Source organism: Patiria miniata, unplaced genomic scaffold (assembly GCF_015706575.1).
Source record: "Patiria miniata isolate m_02_andy unplaced genomic scaffold, ASM1570657v1 HiC_scaffold_8, whole genome shotgun sequence".
Taxonomy (NCBI): Eukaryota; Metazoa; Echinodermata; class Asteroidea; order Valvatida; family Asterinidae; genus Patiria; species Patiria miniata.
In genome coordinates, this window is record NW_024037075.1 from 12665176 (window position 1) to 12685692 (window position 20517).

Below are 20517 nucleotides of genomic sequence, written 5' to 3' on the forward strand. Positions count from 1 at the left end.
GGGCAAGCCGATGTAATCATCATGGATTTCAGCAAAGCGTTTGACCTAGTTCCACATCAGAGATTATTGTTAAAGCTGAAACATGTTGGGATCTCTGGCTCTCTACTCCACTGGATCAACACTTTCCTTACAAAAAGATCTCAACAAGTAGTCTTAGAGGGCAGTTCATCTAGTTCAATAGCTGTGACATCAGGAGTGCCCCAGGGCACTGTGCTTGGACCGCTACTCTTCATCTTGTATCTCAACGACCTTCCGGAAGGAATCTCATCTCAAGTGAGACTTCTGGCAGATGACTGCATATTATACCGTGAAGTTCAAACTCCAGAAGACAACAAGAAACTACAAAACGACATCGATACCCTTTGTAACTGGGAGTCCAAGTGGCAGATGCGATTTAACGTCACCAAATGTTACGCCATGCACATGACCCACAAAAGGAAACCTCTTCTGTCATCTTACAAGATAAACGGCAATTCTCTCCAAACAGTCACAAATCACACCTACCTGGGAGTAGAATTAAACAACAAACTGAACTGGGCCGAACACATAAGTAACTCTACTACTAAAGCAAACAAAGTTCTTGGACTGTTGCGCAGGAATCTGTTCAGCTGCTCCACCAAAGTTAAAGAAACTGCATATAAGACCCTGGTCAGACCCAAGTTAGAATATTGCGCCAGCATATGGGATCCATACCATCAGGACCACAAAAATAAACTTGAAGCTGTCCAACGCAGAGCGGCCAGGTTCGTCTGTAAGGACTTCAGGCGCACAAGTAGTGTCTCATCCATGATCACCCACCTCGGATGGAAATCATTGGAGAAACGCAGAATCATATCCAGACTAACCTTGCTCTACAAATCCATTCACCACAAAATCGCAATTGATGTTGATCAGTACCAAGTTGATTCCAAACGGGACAAAATGTCAACTAGAAAATCATCTTCATTATCCTTTGTTCACCCTACATCTAAGAAGGACTGCTACAGATACTCTTTCGTACCAAGAACAACAGCTCAGTGGAACCTACTTCCTCCAGAAGTCAGGGAAGCTACTTCAGTGGAGTCCTTTAAGTCAAGACTCCATGAGATGCAGTTGTCTTCAACACTAAGGGGGCCTACTAACAAAATTGTTTAGGGATGCTGCTAGCCACCACGCGCCTGCAACCGTATATCCCATAGTGGAGTTTGCTTGCAGTACGCTACAGATACAGATACACACAATTGCCGGATCCGATCCACCAATTGGGGGATCTGATCCGGCAATTTGGCAAAAGGTGGATCAGATCCCCTAATTGGTGGATCAAGTGGGAACGGGGTCTAAACTTCCAACTGTCTACTTTTTGTTTGTTTTAGAACAGATTCTTTTAACTGTTATCTGTTGTCTTTTTTTTTTTTTTTTTTTTTTTTTTTTAGCAATTACGGAAATTTTAATGAGATTGCTTTATGAAACAAAAAAATTCTTGAAAAAAAAACAAAAAAAAAACGAAAAAGCACATATTTTGACCCATCAATCTTTGCTTAGATTCTTTGCATATGACTTTCAAAGAATGGCAATTGAAATGAGATTGCCTTAGAAACAAACTAAAAATTGCCAGAACAAAAAACTAAAAACAAAAACCATTTTTTTTTTTTTTTATAGCAAATTTTAAAACATTATTCAATCTCTGTGGTGTGTTTCTGTAGTCCAGAAGTGCAAGATGTGGATCGGCTTTATCCACCTTCGCTTTTTTGATGAGATTTTTTGCTGTCTGAACTGATTTTTCTGCTCTGCCATTGGACTGGGGGTACAGCGGTGATGACGTTATGTGTTTTATGCCATAGTCCTTGGTGAACTGCCTGAACTCTGCAGATGTAAATTGGGGGCCATTATCGGTAATGAGCTCATCAGGGATCCCATATCGTGAGAATTGTTGCTTACAGCAAGTGATTACTGAAGACTTGGTGCTGGCAAGTTTGTTGACCTCGATGAAGTTTGAGTAGTAGTCAACCAACACCATGTACTATTCAGTTCATATCTCGAACAAATCAGAGCCAACTTTCTGCCATGGTCGGAGAGGAAGCCTCGTGTGGTATCATTGGCTCTTTGCGATTTTTGTGTTGGTTAGCACTGCATATCGGGCATCGACTAACCATGTCAGTTATCTGCGCAGACATGTTTTTTCATGATCGCCTCGAGCGGTTTATGATCAGTCTCCACGACAAAGGTTCGGCCAAACAAATACTGATGGAATCGCTCACATCCAAAAGTAATTGCATACAGCTCCTTTTCAATTTGTGCATAGTGACGCTGAGCTGGGGAGAGGGCTTTTGATGCATATGCCACTGGCTTGTTATCCTGGAGTAGGACAGCCCCTACACCATCTTTGGAGGCATCTGTGTTGACTAGCACTGGTTTAGCAATATCATAATACTGCAAAACTGGTGCTTCACTGACCAGCTTCTTCAGCTTATCAAAGCTAAACTGTTGCTCGGATGTCCAGTGCCATGCAATGTCTTTCTCCAGTAGCTTTCTGAGCGGAGCTGTGATGCCAGCCATGTTGGGTACAAACTTTCCAAGGTAATTAATCATACCCAGGAATTGCTGCAGTTCAGTTTTGTTGGATGGCTCTTGCAGGCTCGTGATTGCTCGTATTTTCTGCTTGTCTGGTTTCAGCCCTTCTGGGGGGAGCGTATGGCCAATGTATGTGACATTCGCGACTTTGAAGCGACATTTGCGAGGATTGAGCTTCATGTTTCTCTCCGCAACGAGCTGCAGTACGCGTTCCAGTCGTTCATCATGCTGTGTCTCGTTTTCACCCCATACTAGAATGTCATCCATGATGACCTCCACACCTTCAAAGCCTTCAAAGATCTGATTCATTGCTCGCTGAAAAATCTCTGGGGCTGAATTGATGCCAAAGGGCATGCGTAGGTACCGGTGACGACCATATGGTGTATTGAAGGTGCATAGCTTGGAACTCTCTTCATCCAGTTGAATTTGCCAATAGCCGCAATTGGCATCAAGTGTGCTGAAGACTTTTGCATTTGGCATTCTTGCAGCAACTTCTTCGACTGTTTTCATTGGATAGTGTTCTCTGCGTAGTGCGTCATTCAAATCTTTGGGGTCTAAGCATATGCGTACCTTGTCAGTTCCTTTCTTATGGACCACCACCATGCTATTGACCCCGTGGGTAGGCTGCTCTTCTTTCACGATCACTCCCAGCTTCTCCATTCTTTTTAGTTCATCCTGGACTTTGTCACGCATAGCCACCGGCACTTTTCTGGGTGCATGAATGACTGGTGATGCTTCAGGTTTCACATGGAGGTGCTGTTTGCCCTCAAGGCATCCCAGACCCTCAAATACATCATATTTGTTGAGCATGTCAGGGCCAGTATTGTTCTCAAGTGTTTCAATGCGCTTGATCAATCCCAGTCGTTCGCATGTGGTCAGCCCGAGAATTGGTTGCACTCTTCCACGAAGAACTTGAAACTCTACGTCAAACATTTTGTCCTTGTATTCGCAGAGCATGGTGCATTTCCCACTGGGTTTCATTTTGTCACCAGTGAGCGTTGTAGCTTGGTGCATAGCTTGTGATGCACGCTCTCAGGTATGACATTGCACTGTGCACCGGTGTCTAGTTTGAACCGTACAGTGCGACTCGTGACTTTCAAGTCAAGCATCCAGTCGGCTGATGTGTGGTGATCTTGTAATTTCACCATATCTACGAAGAATTCATCTTCTGTATCAGAGTCAAAGTCAGAATGTTCAATTCCATGCACTGTCTTGGATGCATGTTTTTTCCAGGTGTACGTTTTTCTTGGGACATGCAAACATCAGCAAAGTGGTTTTGTTTACCACACTTATTACATGTCTGTCCATATGCCGGACAATGTCCTCGTTCATGTTGCCTGCCACAGTATTTACATGCTTTCGATCCATATCTATCATGTCTATCAGGCCTTGTTGCTCTGTGAGTTTGGTTTGGTTTGCGAATTGCATGGACTGTGCTCTGTGCCCCTCCAGATGTTGTTTGCCCAAGCTTTGACTTGCTTGCTTCGGCAGCTCTGCAAATTTCTATCGCTCTTTGCAGATTCAAATCTTTCTCACGAAGTAGTCTGGCTCTAGTTGCATCATCATGGATGCCAACGACAATTCTGTCCTTGATAAGGCTATCAAGTAATGTCCCAAACTCACATGTCTGTGCCTTTTTCTTTAGGTCGGTGACAAACTGATCATACATGTATGACTCGCCTGGAGCTTGAGAGCGTGTATTAAACACATGTCTCTCATAGGTCACATTCCTTTGTGGCTCAAAGTATTCAGTGAATTTCTTGAGGAGGATTTCTAGCTTGTCTCTATCCTCATCACTGTCAAATGTGAAGGTATTGTACATTTCAAGTGCTTCTTCTCCAATGACATGCAGCAAGGTGCAGCACTGCACATGCATCGATTTCTTCTCCATACCTGATGCAGTCATATACAGCTCTCTGCTTCCATTTCCTCCAATTTTCAGCAATATGTCCATCCATTCTGAGTCCATCTGGGGGCCAGATGTTATCCATGCTTAATGAGGTTTGTCAAACTTTACTTCTGACACCATGTAATGATCGGATGTATCGGATTGAATAAGAAGCACACTTGAGATGTTTCAGCTAGCTAAGAATAGTGTATTGAGTCTAAACAAGATGGCTGCCTACATGGACTACAATCTCACATGGCTATGTGCTCTAGACAATAGAGGGCGCTATGCATAATTATAAGTGGCATAGTTACATCATGAATGCACACATTCATTACAGAGTAGGTGAATTTTTCAGTGGGGGGGGTGCTGGGGGGGGGCTGGAACATTTCATGGGGGGCGTAATGTAGGGGCGTCAATCGCTTCTCAAAAGTGGGGGGGGGGGACATACCTTGATCAGAACTGATGCGAGTGCGAAGCGCGAAGCCCTTACGGAAAGGGGGTTCGGGGCCCGCTTAAGGGCCCCGAAAAAATTGGATTCTAGATGTTCTGTGGTGTGATCTGAAGCAATTTCTTACCACTTTCCTCCATGCTTTAACTAATATTTTCTTAGCAAACGATAATGATTTGAACACCGTTTTCGAGGTTGGAGTCACTGAATCAGCTATCGGTATTCTGAGCTATAGGCGTGGGGTTCGGGGTTCACTTAATGGCCCCAAAAATAATTGGATTCTCAATGCTCTGTGGTGTGATCTGAGGCAATTTCTTACCACTTTAACCAATAATTATCTTAGCACAAAAGATAATAATTTAAACATAATTTCGAGGTTTTCTCAGCTAAAGGCATAAGAAAACTTTTTGAACATTGTTTTCGAGGTTGGAGTCATTGAATCAGCTACCAGAATTCTGAGTTATAGGCATTGGGTTCGGGGCCCCGAAAAATGTTGGATTCTAAATGCTCTGTGGTGCTATCTGAGGCAATTTCTGACCACTTTAACCAACATTTTCTAAGCAAAAGATACATTGTAGTACATAATAGGGCCCTGTAAATGAGACTCGAGTTCAAAAATCTGGGGGTGGGGACATTTGATATTGTGTCATTTGATATTGTGTTTTCCAGATGTGGAGCCATCGTGACCACACCCTTTTAGGGGCGTGGCAGCCATATTGAAAAAAAAAGGGGGCGGGGTTCTCATTATGCCCAACATGGAAAAAAATGTGCCCACATCTCATAAACGAATGAAGCTAATTCCCACAGACATTAATATTCATGAGAAAAAAAAAGTCACACGTGAATCCATCGTAAACACACCCTTTTAGGGGCGTGGCAGCCATAGTAAAATGGGGGGGGTGTCATGATGCCCCTATAAAAGAAAGTTATGCCTACCTTTCATTAATGGATTAAACTCCACACGGACAATGTATTCATGAAAATCTTTCCTTTTTTTAATTTGAAGCCATCACAAATTTATCCTTTTAGATGCATGGCATCTATTTTAAAAAAATGGGGGGGGGGGGCTACTAATCATTTGCCCACCATCGAACTTTCATAAATGACTAAACTTCACACAAACTTGGTGCAAGATAATAAATTCTTATGTAGAGCCACAGCAAACTCATCCTTTTAGAGGTGTGAGGGGCCTACTCACTGTGCCCACAATTGCAATTTTTATATTTTGTATAATGTTGATTTGCCCATAACCTATACTTTTTGGTAATACAATGACTTACACCAAAGAGCATGGGTAAGTACCGGTAGGCTAACCCATGTTGTAGGGTTCAATGTGTGTACTTGCACCTATATCATCATGCACATCTAAATTCCAGAGTGATTTCATAATTACAAATACACAGCACACAATGGCAGCCCTAAACTCTAACATTTAACATTAAAGGGCCATGGAAATCCTTTTTTACGGTGGGGGGGGGGGGGTGTAAAATTCCCCTACCCCTTACCCGTTGCGCCGCATGGACAGCAGATTGGGTAACAACACGATGTACTCGCCTCACAAAGTGGTGGAGACGTCCACTATGACTTCACATTCAATGAATCTGTGTACCCCCACCACACAACACCTCTGTTCTCTTAAAAATGGTATATCAAGCTCTTATGAGTGTTTTTTTTTTACCCCGACCAAATCCATTAAAAAAAATTATACGTTATACAGGTGCCACACTGCATATGCATTTTGGTCTGTCAGAAAAAAAGGCAGGGGAAACAATGTATTTGAAGAAGTAACACTAGTCTTTCCAGGACTAACTGAGGTACCCCAGTTTATACCCCCAATTCAGATATTGCTGCAGTTGAAAGGTCAACAATAATTCTACAGACGAAAGAACCAGTAACTGGGTTAATTAAGATGAGGCAAGAATGCATAGTGTAAGAAAACAAAGGGTTTGTCAACAGTAAATTCCAACTATAAAGGCGGCCTACTCCAACACATTAAACAGCTATCTGAGGTGGATTTTATTATATGAAACGTGGTCAAAATTTTCCACGTTGTGCATATTGAGTACCCTTCCTTTTAAAAATGGATGCCGCCCCTCTAAAAGGGTAGGTTTGTGATGGCCTCACATTAAAAAAAAAGAAGATTTTTATTGATATATTGTCCGAGTGGAATTTAATCCGTTTATGAAAGGTAGGCACAACTTTCTTTTATAGGAGCATCATAACTACCCCCCCCCCCATTTTATTATGGCTGCCACGCCCCTAAAAGGGTGTGTTTACGATGGCTCCACGTGTGATTTTTTTCTCGTGAGTATTAATGTCTGTGGGAATTAGCTTCATTCGTTTATGAGATGTGGGCACATTGTTCCCATGTTGGGCATAATGAGAACCCCGCCCCCCTTTTTTCAATATGGCTGCCATGCCCCTAAAAGGGTGTGTTCGCGATGACTCTACATCTGGAATTGTTTTTCTCAGAATGTCAATGTCTGTGGAAAGCTCCATTTCTCTTTGAATGTGGGAACAATATTTCCAGGGTGGGCATAATGAAAACCCCGCCCCCCCTTTTTCTGATATGGTTGCCACGCCTTTAAAAAGGTGTGTTCGAGATGGCTCCACATCTGGAATTTGTTTTCTCATGAATGTCAATGTTTGTGGAAAGTTCCATTTCTCTATGAGTGTGGGAACAATATTTCCAGGGTGGGCATAATGAAAACCCCGCCCCCTTTTTTGTTCCTTATATGGTTGCCACGCCCCTAAAAGGGTGTGTTCGAGATGGCACCACATCTGGAATTTTTTTTCTCAAGAATATAAACGTCTGTGGGACGTTTTATTCGTTCATGAAATATGGGCACAATGTTTTCCAAAGTGGGCATAATAATTAAACCCTCCCTTTCCTTTTAATGGCTGCCACGCCCCCCAAGAGGTACTTTTGTGGTGGCGCCGAATCTTAAAATACTATTCATAAATGCCTCAGACAGTTTAGCTATTCCTATTGGTTGAGAGCCCGTCACGTGGCCGGTCTTAAACGGATGATAAAGACATGGCTAGCTGGTCTTAAACACTTTTCCAGTGTCACAATAAAATGTGGACTCCTAAAAATCCAGTGCCTCTTACCATTTCATTGGTTGAACGTTCACAATCCTCACGTAGGCATGCGCAACACTACATGCGAGTCAGAATTTTATAGTTCTAAATTCAAAACGCAACGCCCCAGGTGCGTTCTGCGCGACATCGCGCAGAACATGCTACGCGCGCGTCAATCTCCATAAAAGGGTTGTTTACATCTTACTCGCCAGCTGAACACTCCATTATTTTGCTAGAGGGATGTTTCAAAAAGCATGAAGTGAACTTGTTGAACAAAATCGGGATTTTTTGAACGAATTATTTGATTTTTTTTACGGATAAGGTATTTATGAATGGGAATAAATATGTGCTCGGTCGGTATTTATCACTCTGTTTAATACCGTTAGAGTCTGGGTGCTGATAATTACCCTCGCCTCCGGCTCGGGTAATTATCAGCACCCAGACTCTAAGCGGTATTAAACAGAGTGATAAAAACCTCTCGAGCACACATTTATTCCCTTAATAATCTATATAATTATGTCTTTGTGAAGTTTCCTGCTTTTGTAACAATTGGGAAAAACCGTTTTCACTGCGGGCACAACAAGTCCCGCCCCCTTTTTTAAAATGGATACCACGCCCCTAAAAGGGTAAATCTGCGATGGCTCCACATCTAGAACATTTTCTCGCATGAATATTAACATCTGAACCAAGTTTTGCGCTTTCATGCAAAAGTGCACAATTTTTTCACATATCCGCTGGACTACATGTGGATCATTCGCGACTATTTAGATTTAGATGAATGATAATTTTTTTAGAAACTCAAAATCTCAGTGGGGGGGGGGGGGGGGGGGGGCGACTGGGGGCGGCGGCAAGGTTTCGGGGGGGGGGGAATTTAAACAAACATCATAACACATTCTCGATTCAGATCATCAGTAGTTTTGCACTGTGTGTAAGACAATTAGCTGTTCACTGTCTACATATGACTCCGTAGTTGGTCATTAAAGTGGAACTGACAGTCTTAAAGTCATGGTTTAGATATAACCCTGCATCCGGGTCAGATTGGACCTGACCCCTTCTGGGTCAAAATATTTTTTTTGGTCAAATGGCCAGAAAGGTGACTTCATATAAGCGTGATTTTGACCCGGAAAAATGTCAGGTCAAATTTGAGCTGGATTTGTGTCGAATCTGACCCGAGAATTTTTAGAGTGTCTATGATTTGCTGATTGGGTCAATGAGAATGGACAAGGAACTGTAGATTCGTGCTAAGAATGGACGGGGCGAATCTTGCACAAATCTACAGTTCCAAGTCTGTTCTCCAACTTTAACTATTTCTTAAAACATTAGTTTATGCAAATAAGATCCCTGGTTTACCACAATCTCCACGTTTGTTAATAAGTGAAGATTTCACATCTGGAAACTTGTTGAAGTGGCAAACACAATGACTGTAGACTAAGTTCAAATCTCTATGCGCGTGCATGAAAACGCCACTAATTTGAAAACCCAGTGGATATATGGTATTTGTTGATTTCTGAGGCTGTATGGGTGGTTTGGTCCATTTCCAAGTTGAGACTTGTTGGCCTGACAACAGTTGTATTGATGCATCACGTTAAAACAATGAGACGTTTTGTGATTAATTCAACCTTAGATGGTAAATACACGAAGCCTACATTTTGTAAATAAAATGATATTTTTGGAGACTCGTTCGCCAAGTGGCTTTATTACGGTACTTAACAGGCGTGCAACTTTTCCTCTGATCCGCTGATTTCCTCGTTTTTAAGTACTTCTCACGAATGCCATAACAAATTGAAAAACACTGCCCAAAGTCTTGTGTGGTTTGGAATATCCTTGTTTTTTCCCTAAATTCCCAGTTGCATGCCTGACTTATGAAAAACAGTAAAAAATTCAGCATTACCAGGAGTAGTTTTGGGATTATTCCAACCACCAATTACTGACTTTTTTGTAAACATTTGTATTTAAAGAATGTTTATGTCTATAGGCCGAATAAAAATAACAAACATGCTTCTCGTCCGGGTTTTTGGAGAAAAGGAGAAAGAGGGGCTTTTTATTGTTTATTTTTAATTTTTTTTTCAAGATCGCCGCCATTTTAAAATTTCCTGCAACCGTTGGTGTTTCCACTGTTCAAAGACACTTTCAAAACAAAAGACAAGTTGGACAAGAGAACTGAATATATTTACAGTGTCATTTAGGGTTGTATTCGTCTACAATGAACAGTTTTAGATGCATTTGCTTTAACCGCTGAATTTGTGGACCTTTTCGGTGTTTTGTTTACTGTATTTTTCAAAAATAAAAAATAATAAAAAAAATCCAGGCGGCCACCAAAAAGGAAGTGGGCGGGGACGAGAAACTTGTTGGCCTGACAACAGTTGAATATATGTATCATGTTAAAACAATGAGAAGTTTAAACAATGAGAAGTTATGCGATTATTCCAAGATGGAAAACACATGTATATTTTGTAAATAAAATTGTATTTTTGGAGACTCATTGGCCATAGTGGCTGAATTGTGCGTGTATAACGGTTCAAAAAATTAAGTATTACCCGGAGTAGTAGACATATTTTTTGGTCAAATGGCTAGAAAGGTGACTCAAGAGAAGCGTTATTTTGACTCGGAAAAGTGTCAGGTCAAATCTGACCCAGATTTGGGTGGAATCTGACCCAGGATTCTGACCCAGAGTGTGTATGATTTGCTGATTGGGTCAAGAAGAATGGACAAGGAGCTGTAGATTCGTGCTAAGAATGGACGGGGCGAATCTTGCACAAATCTACGATTCCAAGTCTATTCTTTGACTTGAACTATTTCTTATTACAACAGTAGTTGATGAAAATAAGATACCTGGTTTACCACAATCTCATGTTTGTGAATAAATGTAGATTCCACATCTGGAAACTTTTTGAAGTGGGAAACAAAATCACTGTAGACCTCAAATCTCTACGTGTGTGCATGAAAACGTCACTAATTTGAAAACCCAGTGGATATATGGTATTTGTTGATTTCTGAGGCTGTATGGGTGGTTTGGTCCATTTCCAAGTTGAGACTTGTTGGCCTGACATGTTAAAACAATGAGAAGTTTTGTGATTATTCCAATCTAAGATGGTAAATACATGTGCATTTTGTAAATAAAATTCTATTTTTGGAGACTCGTTTGCCAGGTGGCTTAATTAATTGTACTTGAGTAAAATGGTTGAAATATTAAGTATTACTCAAAGTAGTTTTGGGATTTTGTACATAGGTGGTTTTGTTTAAAGAAAATTGGTTATATTTTGTTTATATTTTGTACAAACTTTGGTACAAAGGTTGGTGGGAAGATCAGTTTTAAAAACTGCTAAAAGATGAAGGAATAACTGATTTGACCCAGCATTGAAGGGGTGGGAGGGTTGTTTTCAAGATTATATTCATTAGAAATTAAAACTACAAATGAAATATGAAAATAAGGATATCCTTTTTTTCTTCTTCAAATAAACCATAAAGGGCAGCTGATTGGTGCGTTATAATTTCATTAACGTTGTTTTTGTTATTTAGAAAAAACACAATATTCTGGCATTTGGATGTAAATGGAGTTTGATGACAAATTCACTGTCTGTATTTTGTAGTGGTTGAAAACGCTAAATGTTTCTTTTTATTTATGAAGTTTTTAAATAAAAGACTTTTAACATTTATATCTGTAATCACACATTAATAGACCCTCTCTTAAACATTACTAGAAAATTCTCCTTTTTTTCAAGTCGGGCAAGTCCAAGAAAACGTCTCCTTGCAGTCCCATACATAACATACCTTTATTGTCTTTATCACAAATACTTACACAAATTTTTGTGGGTACAGTATTCTCCTTTCAGATGCCCAACAGTAGAATACAAAAAATGCACTGATATAATTGCGTTTTAGACGGTTAAACTTTCCTGGGACGTAACGTGTGTGAATTCTTGAACTTGCCCAGTAATAGCCTGATGGAGTAGACATATGGATTGCATTCAGGTTTCATATTAAAATACATGTTGTTAGTATCTCACAATTGTTTCTGGTGTGATCATTTTGTGTCAGTCACATTCTGTTGTATTGCATTTTACCTTAAGATGAGTATGTGAGGAAGAGTGTATAGTGTGTGACTTTCTGGTTTGCTCAGAATTGAATGGTTCAAACCCAACATCATCCCTGTCCTCTTTGACAGATATTCAAACACAATCCAGCCCATGTGTTTATCAGATACCTGATTACCCTATTATCCGTGTTTTCTGTCTGCCGTATGACATACTTTTTTATTTGTACACATTGGACCGAAACAGTTCAAAGAAAATGCCGTTATTGTAGATTTACGCTCAGGATATTTTTGTAAGCATGTTGTCCCAAAAAGTTAGGCCTAAACCGCATACGACAAGTGTGAGTTCCCCACAATTACGGAACAAGATTGTGTGGAGTGCTCATCAGTGTGACGTTGATGTACAGAAGGGGACTGTGTTACAATGCTAGTATTATTACAACTTTTATAAGGTACAGGCAGGCGCGGATACTTTTGTTGGGGGGGGGGTGCCCCTGCTCCCGGCCCCCCTGCTCACACCAAAAAATTTAAACTAATACTAATAATATTTACCCATATGTCCGCCTGTCCGCAACACTCGAACATAGAGGGGTAATTTATTTTTTTTTACACTAGTGTGCGATATAATGTGCCTGATTGTCTGAATTGAACAGCGCCTCCATTGGAAGAATTGTACCAGCCTCCGGAGTGTCCGGAGAAAAAACCTACCCCCCCCCCCCACCCCCCGCACAAATTCCTGGATCTGCCCCTGACAGGTCTGTATTTTCATGCCCAGCTGGTGAACAATGCTACTCACAATTCAGCCTTTGTAAAACAGAACCCCAGAAGAGAAATTCTTAACTACTTTTCTTGTTTTCACTTGAGCAAGTGATTCAAAAAGAGCGATTCCTCCATGGTCAACAACATTTTATTGATGTCTGATTTTTTTTTTTTTCATTTTTATTCAGTACAGGCTTGAGCTGTGGAGCAGAAGAGAAGATTACAGTTGGTGTGACAGACATATCCATGCTGCAACGAAAGAACGCATCAAATCAAGTATTCATGTAAAACAATTACCCTTATTACATTCTTTCTCTTCATTTGGCTGAGAGTAGGTCATAAATGTATGGTGTTCAGTATTTTATATTAATACAACACCTGAATATATCTCCCTCATCTGATTGCAGGGAAAGCACTATCAGAGTTGATCCAGCCAATGGATGCGCGCATCGCGTCTGTCCGTGACTTCATCCACGATATCAAACCACGCATCTTACAATCAGACTCCATCGTGCCCATCACGGATCCTTACGGCCCCAGCGTGGTGGATCCAGACATGAGGTGCATTGTGGTCAGTGAGGAGACCAAGAAAGGTGGAGATGCTGTCAATAGGGTCAGACAGGAAAAGGTATGCGCCAGCTTGTATGCTTAGTTAGGTGAAACAATACTATTTGTTTCATTGCTGGTTCCATAGGGCCTATCTTTGACCCCGTTCCCACTTGATCCACCAATTGGGGGATCTGATCCACCTTTTGGCAAATTGCCGGATCAGATCCCCCAATTGGTGGATCAGATCCGGCAATTGTGTGTAGTGGGAACGCTAACCGTTATAAGGTGGATCAGGATCAGATCCACCTTTTCTGATCCACCTCTGGACCAGGATACAGATCCCCCAATTGGTGGATCAGATCCGGCAATTGCCGGATCACGATCAGATGGGAACGCAAAAGGTGGATCTGATCCGGCAATTTGACCTGTTAACATCCGCCCGGTGCACGAGTGGCGCGAAAATGTTGCGGTCTCATGAACGAAGAAACACGTTTTCAGGCGTGTAGCTCATGTGAACATTTCCAGCGTATACAACATGCACAATAAACAACCGCTGAACTACGGGCTAGCACCGCGCATGCAAAAGCGCACGTGGTATCCTAAACTACACTATATAAGCCTTATTTTTGTTGCGTGTTCGTCCATTACTAAATCTTTTTCATTCCTGAAATTTTACTTATTTTTCCATCCATAAATGACTCTGAGTCCGCACTCACCAAAAGACTTCACTTTGGCACAGAATCATGGAAAAGCTTACGAGTATGCGATGAGAATAGTGCCGATAACGCGGTACGTACGTACGGAGGTGACAAATCTGAAGTATTGATTATAGAAAATTAGAAATTGATGTCGTAGTACATCTTGTGACCGTTTCTAACCAATGAGAAGCTTCAGAACCAGGGAATCCCTTATCGATGCATTGGTGTCTGCCGTGATGTCACACAATGAGCGGCTCTGTTGGATTTCACCTGTTAATTTATGCACGCACGGATCCTCTACAGATCCGTGATTTATGTTGGTGAATTCGCTTATTTTTTGTCGATGAATTCTGATAGTGCTATTTGAAAACTGACCCATCCTGGGCTAGCATGCAACCATGCAACAATGGCACTCCCACAGAGCGCGCGTAATTCCGAACTCAGTGACCTTTCGGACCCAACATTTCCGTACGAAAAGGTGGATCAAGCATAAGTGGAAACGCGACTTGCGGTTTCGTTGCGGTAAGATAACGATCACACCAAATTGCTGGATCTTGATCCACCTTTTCCCAATTCAAGTGGGAACGCGGTGTTAGTGTCTTCTTGGCACATCTAACTGAATGACTCACTGTCTGTTAGTTTGTGAAGAATTTTAGTTTAAGGTAGAGTAAATCATTTGCAGCTATCCAAAAAGTAACTGACGAAATTATTGTTGAAAAGCGTACTTGGTTTAAAGATAGTAATGGCACTAAACTCCCTGTGAAATTATTCATTCTGGCATGCTGTCTTTTTGAAGAAAACACTAAAGGAAGGTCTTTTCCAAAGATGCATCTGAAGACGCATATTTTTGGAAATTTCTGTCGGTAGTTCGTTTTGAATTCAGTGAAGCTGTGAATGGGTGCGCGCAGGCATTGACACGACGCACACGTACGCGCGGTTACTGTAATGCTTCGGTTCAGTGCGTGACATCATGTAGCTGCAATCGGCTGAAGGAGAACGTGTTCTGGATGCTGATTTCGGGCGCAATTCAAAACATGACTCAGCAACTTTTGGATTGAAATTGAGATCCTAGAATATTGTTTTCTCTGAATATACAGCATTCACTGAGCTAAAACTTCATCAGGTTAGTTGTTAAGCACTCTTCTTTAGATTTTGAGCACTTTTGTTGCTTCAAATGAATAAAAAATGCTCCAATGACAAATGACTTACTCTACCTTAAAATCATTGTAGCAATACCAAACAAAATTTCAAAAGAGACGAAAATGCACCCCTCCCCCCAAAAAATGAACAAATTTGAAGAAAATATTTTGACTTTTGGATATATTTATTTGCGTGTTTCAAGATTTGAGAGTATTATTATCAGGCTTTGAAAATAATTTTTTTTAAATCTTGCATTCAGGGTCTGTGTGTACTAGACATACATGAGATATCTCTAGTAGAGGACATCAATCATGCTGCACATGAAGAAGCTAAGATAAGTTCCTCAACACAAAGGATTCGACTCCTGGGAACACTGCTCAAGCAACCCACGGTGAGTAATGCAGTGTTGCATTCATGTTGCATTCAGGGTCTGTGTGTACTAGAGGTACATGAGATATCTCTAGTAGAGGACATCAATCATGCTGCACATGAAGAAGCCAAGATAAGTTCCTCAACACAAAGGATTGGACTCCTGGGGCGTTTTCGAATCCCTGTTCTTAACAACACGCGTGTAACACGAGAACATGTTCTCGAGCTGGTTGTTACGAACGCGCGGGTGTGTGTCGCATCGATATAAAGCAATGCAAAATGGCCGACAATCGTCTGAATTTGTACTTAGGCATGTTAGGCCTATTCCAAATGAACGAGGACGACTGTTGCAAAACCAGACATGCGGGGATGAAATTGCAGACCTGCACTATACTAGTATTCTTATTCAAATCATTAGGCAAAAAAAACAACAAAAAAAACAAATTACGAATCTGCACAGTCCGCCATTTTGTTCAAGCTGCACCTCGCCGAACCCTCCATCAACTGGGGAGTGAAAAAATCGATCCGCGAACGCCCTCTCGGGTCTGTTCGTCACGTTTGAGACCGCTGTTCTCGTGTCGGGTTAACCCGAGTGTTGTCAAGAACAGGGATTTGAAAACGCCCCTGGGAACACTGCTCAAGCAAACCACAGTGAGTTTTTAGGCTAAAAGTGAAACCCTTTTCTGCGGAGTGTCAAGGTTTCGTTGTATGGCTATGCTAACCACAGAATATAAACCATTCACAAAACAGTTGCTCTGTCAGGTTTCCATGAAGAGACCACTTATTGTAGTGCATTTTCCAATTCCATTCAATTATGCATGGATTATATTCAATAATTCACATTTTGCAGTGAAACACTGAGTTAAAGATGAATTTAGAAACAAAATATATCATACATTCTAAATAAAATAGTATCGAGACTTAAAAGTTATTTGCAAACATTTAAAAATGAAATTGTCAAAATGTCATGAAATATCCTACTCGATTGTAAGTAAATAATAGGATCAAGCATCCTGTGAAATCATTGTGGCTACTAAGCTGCCATTTTTGAGAAGAGAAATTACCATCATTTCCAAACCATCATACTGTCCAATGGGAACCTATGCTTTGAAAAGTGACGACGCATTTTTTGGAAGTTTTCTCAAAAAGTACGATATCTACTGAGCTGAAATTTCAACAAATTTGTTTTGTTCAATAACTGCTTCAGAATTATTAAATTGTTGTTCCTTGAGTTAGCAAAATGGTGTCCATTACCTTTAAACTTCAATTAAATATGCTTCTCAAACCACTGGATTTAAAACGGCTGCAACCTGTTATATTAAATAATTATAATAAAAACAGAGGTGTAAGTATTCTTATTAAAAAGACATTTTAGTAAAAGATAAGATAGAGCAAAAATAAGGATAGAGTTCTGATTTTCATCGGGTTTTTGTTGCAGTGAAATGTTGTATTTGTAGCATTTTGAGTAACAAGGAAGATGAGTGGTTTGCAAAAATGAAACAAAAAGTGGTTTTCTCTATAGTCCTCCCAAGATTGAAATCGGCACTTGCAAAAAAATTCTTTGTGGGGAACAAAGTAAATATCTGCATGGGGTTCAGTTTTCCTTTCGATAAAATTGTTTGGAGAGGTTGGATTTCATCTTTTACCAATTGTTTTAAAACTTGCCCCATAGAATAAAGATCTACCTGGCACTCCATACGTGATTGGTCTGACCGGCGGCATAGCCAGCGGGAAGTCTTCAGTATGTAGACGGCTGGAGGGGCTCGGTGCTGCAGTGATTGACTGTGATAAGCTGGGTCACAAGGCCTACCTACCAGGCACGCAGGGATTCAGGAGAGTGCTGACTGAGTTGGGACAAGGTGGGTGCTGGAAAAACTCCAAAGTATTTTTCAACAAGATAAAGCAAGTCTAGTAAAGCTGAGTGGACAACATTCACAGAGCGGAAAACATATTCTTTTCGTTGTTGGATTGAAAATGAGATTTGAAGGTTTGCATGGTGGACATGAACAATGAATGGGTAGTTTGCGGTAACACAATGTGAATGATATCTCTTTGTAAAGTTGTGTGGTTCTGAGAAGAACCAGTTGGTTTGAAAGTTTGAAAAAATTATTCCCACATGGTGTTTCCGCAAACCTTTCATTCATTAGTATCTCCGCCATGCAAAGCCTCAAATCTTACTTAAGAACCAGTTGGTTTAACTCGACGTTTCGAATAGTGTGCTGTTTGTCAACAGGAGGTTGATGACAAACAGAGCATACTGTTCGAAAGGTCGAGTTAAAACAACTGGTTCTTCTCAAAACCACACGACTCAAAAGAGATATTCACATGGTGTTACCGCAAACCTCCCGTTCATTGGATTGAAAATGGCTGAAAAGTTTGTAGACTAAGCTGTAGTGGTATTACGTGATGGAAATGAGAGTTTCACTGTCGGTCCTCGCATGGAGTCTTGACTTACTGCAAACACATGTATCATGAAGGTACAAGAAATGAGCTGTGTCAGTCTAATGGACATCTGGTATCCACTAATGCAATGACAGTCATTTTCTGAGGTGGTGCTGCGGTGGCACCAGGCTCGTGTGAGTAGCGCTCAGGTAGTACGCACGCACTCAGGGGTCCTTGGACCAATAGGGTTACCAACGCACATGCATCTGGTCTTTAAGAAATTGCGCAGTATGCACACGAGTGTGGTACTACCTAATAATGGCTTCTAATTTTGTTTGGCGAATTACACTGTAGATGATACATGATTTACATGAATAGACAAGCCTCGTAAAGCTGCTCCTAGACTGGTGTAAGTCACAAGGGATAGTCAGTCAGTGAGATAAATAGCCAGCCTAATTCAAAGGTGACTGTCAGTCGGTGAATCTGGGCGGTATAACAAGGACTATAGGCTGAACCCGTCTGAGACGGTCAACAAAATTCTGGTACCGGCGGGAAAATTTGTCACCGATTTCGATTATTTTGAAATCATCAACTGTGAAAGGTGTAAAACGTATTTGTTCCGCAGATGTTGTTGGGGGCTGATGGAAGCATCAACAGACGTGCCCTCGGCGCCAAAGTCTTCCAAGACCACGATCCCTTCTGGACCGGCTGAACCAGATCGTCTGGCCGGAGATTGCCAGCATGGCTCAGGAGGAGATGAGGGTCCTGGGTGATGGAGGATGCCTGGTGTGTGTGCTGGATGCAGCCGTGCTGATTGAAGCTGGGTGGGAAGGCTTCTGTCATGAGGTGTGGTCATGCATTATTCATAAGGATGAGGTGAGTCACGCCTCCCATTGAGAGATCAAAGCTGTGTGGGACAGGTTCTGCCATGAGGTCTGGTCATGCATTATTCATAAGGATGAGGTGAGTCACGCCTCCCGTTGGGAGATTGAAACTGGATGGGATTTGGGATCTGCTATGAGGTGTGGTCATGCATAATTCACAAGGATTAGGACAGTCACGCCTGCCATTGATGAGTGAAGCTAAGTGTCATGCATAATTTATAAGGATGAGGTGGGTCACGCCTCATTCATTATGATAAGGCCACGTCCCTTTGAGCATCTGTGCACATGGTGTTATCATTGGACTAGCCCATTTTGTTACATTTAGTGCAAAATTCATAAAGATGGATATGAATCATTCACTAGTATGAAAACAGTCATGTGCACTTCTCAGTCACTCTGAAATTTTACTCCGTTCTCATTATGTGATACTTCTCAACAGAGTAAGAATTGATCCTGAATTTTGACTTTGGTGACATGGTCGTTGTCTTTTCCATTTTTTTTTTCAATGTTATTTTTGCCAGGCCTTGAAGCGTATTCTAGACAGGGATCGTCTACCAGAGGAGAAGGCACGACAGAGCATAGAATCCCAGCTCAGTAACCAGGAACGTGTGGATCATTCCAATGTTGTCTTCTGCACCTCCTGGGAGCCAGAGGTCATGCAGTAACAGGTACAAGTCGGGTTTAGCCTTTTTTTGTCGAGCCCTTCAATGAATATTATTTTTTACCTTTTACAAAATCCATCAATTCACACAAAAGTTCGGGACAGAGGGGACAGAAGAGGACCCCCCCCCCCAAAAAAAAAATAGACTCCAAATTTTGCAAGAGCTGCATGTTTCTAATGTGCTTATAAAATAGTCACTTTATACATGTACCTTTTTGCAATTAAAGACATTTTTCTTCATTCAGGATTTCAAACATATAATATATGAAGAATTTTGTTTTCCAAAAACGCTGCGAATGCTTTTTCATCTCCTTTTGGAATCCCGCCCTCTCCTGGCTGCCCAAAGCCAGTTGTGATTGCTTATTAACCCTCCACATACATTCTGTGCCAAGTTGTCCTTTCGCTCATAATCAATCAAGTGACTGTTTTCAACTATTAAAAATTCCCAGACTACATAAAGCAGGATTGACTGGCTGAGACTGTTTATGTAACTTCCCTTACAAAACTTGACTGCTGTCATTTAGCATTCATTAAGCATTCTTTTAGCATGCATTTTAACAGGCGAATGCTATGAGAACTGCCATTTGATAGCATTCACAAAAAGCCATGTCTATACTTCCTAAAGCATTTTTATATAGCATTCTTTGAGGATAGCAGTCTGATAGCAGTTTTATAGCATGTCAAAAGCCCAAATTATGTAAATGAGCTATAGCATTCACATGCTATCGAGAATGCTATTTAGGCTTGCGAATGATTGTGAATGCTATAACAGCATTCACATGCTATGAGAATATTATTCACATGCTATTCGTATGCTATTAGGAATGCTTTGATAGCATGTGAATGCTATGTGCATGCTATGATGAATGCTTTATAGCATGTGCATGCTATGATACATGCTTTGTGAATGCTATCATGACTGCTATGGTGACATTGACGTGGGCATCCTACAACATACATTTTCTATTTCACAATTACTCGTGTATTAAGCTTTAATAATTTCATGTATTGAACCAGTTTTAACACAGCTAACACATTTTGAAATTCAAAAGACCTATGTACAGACTGTGAT

The 20517-nt window shown here is 41.1% G+C and overlaps 1 protein-coding gene across 1 annotated transcript; it reads left to right on the forward strand.

The window, feature by feature from the left end:
* The first annotated feature begins 6179 nt into the window (after positions 1-6179).
* On the forward strand, positions 6180-19449 carry LOC119719739 (bifunctional coenzyme A synthase-like). The gene is given in 7 exon segments (XM_038189236.1): positions 6180-6183; positions 13170-13390; positions 15409-15540; positions 17191-17380; positions 18530-18588; positions 18591-18776; positions 19306-19449. Coding segments are annotated over 7 exon segments (936 nt in total).
* Positions 19450-20517: the final 1068 nt, after the last annotated feature.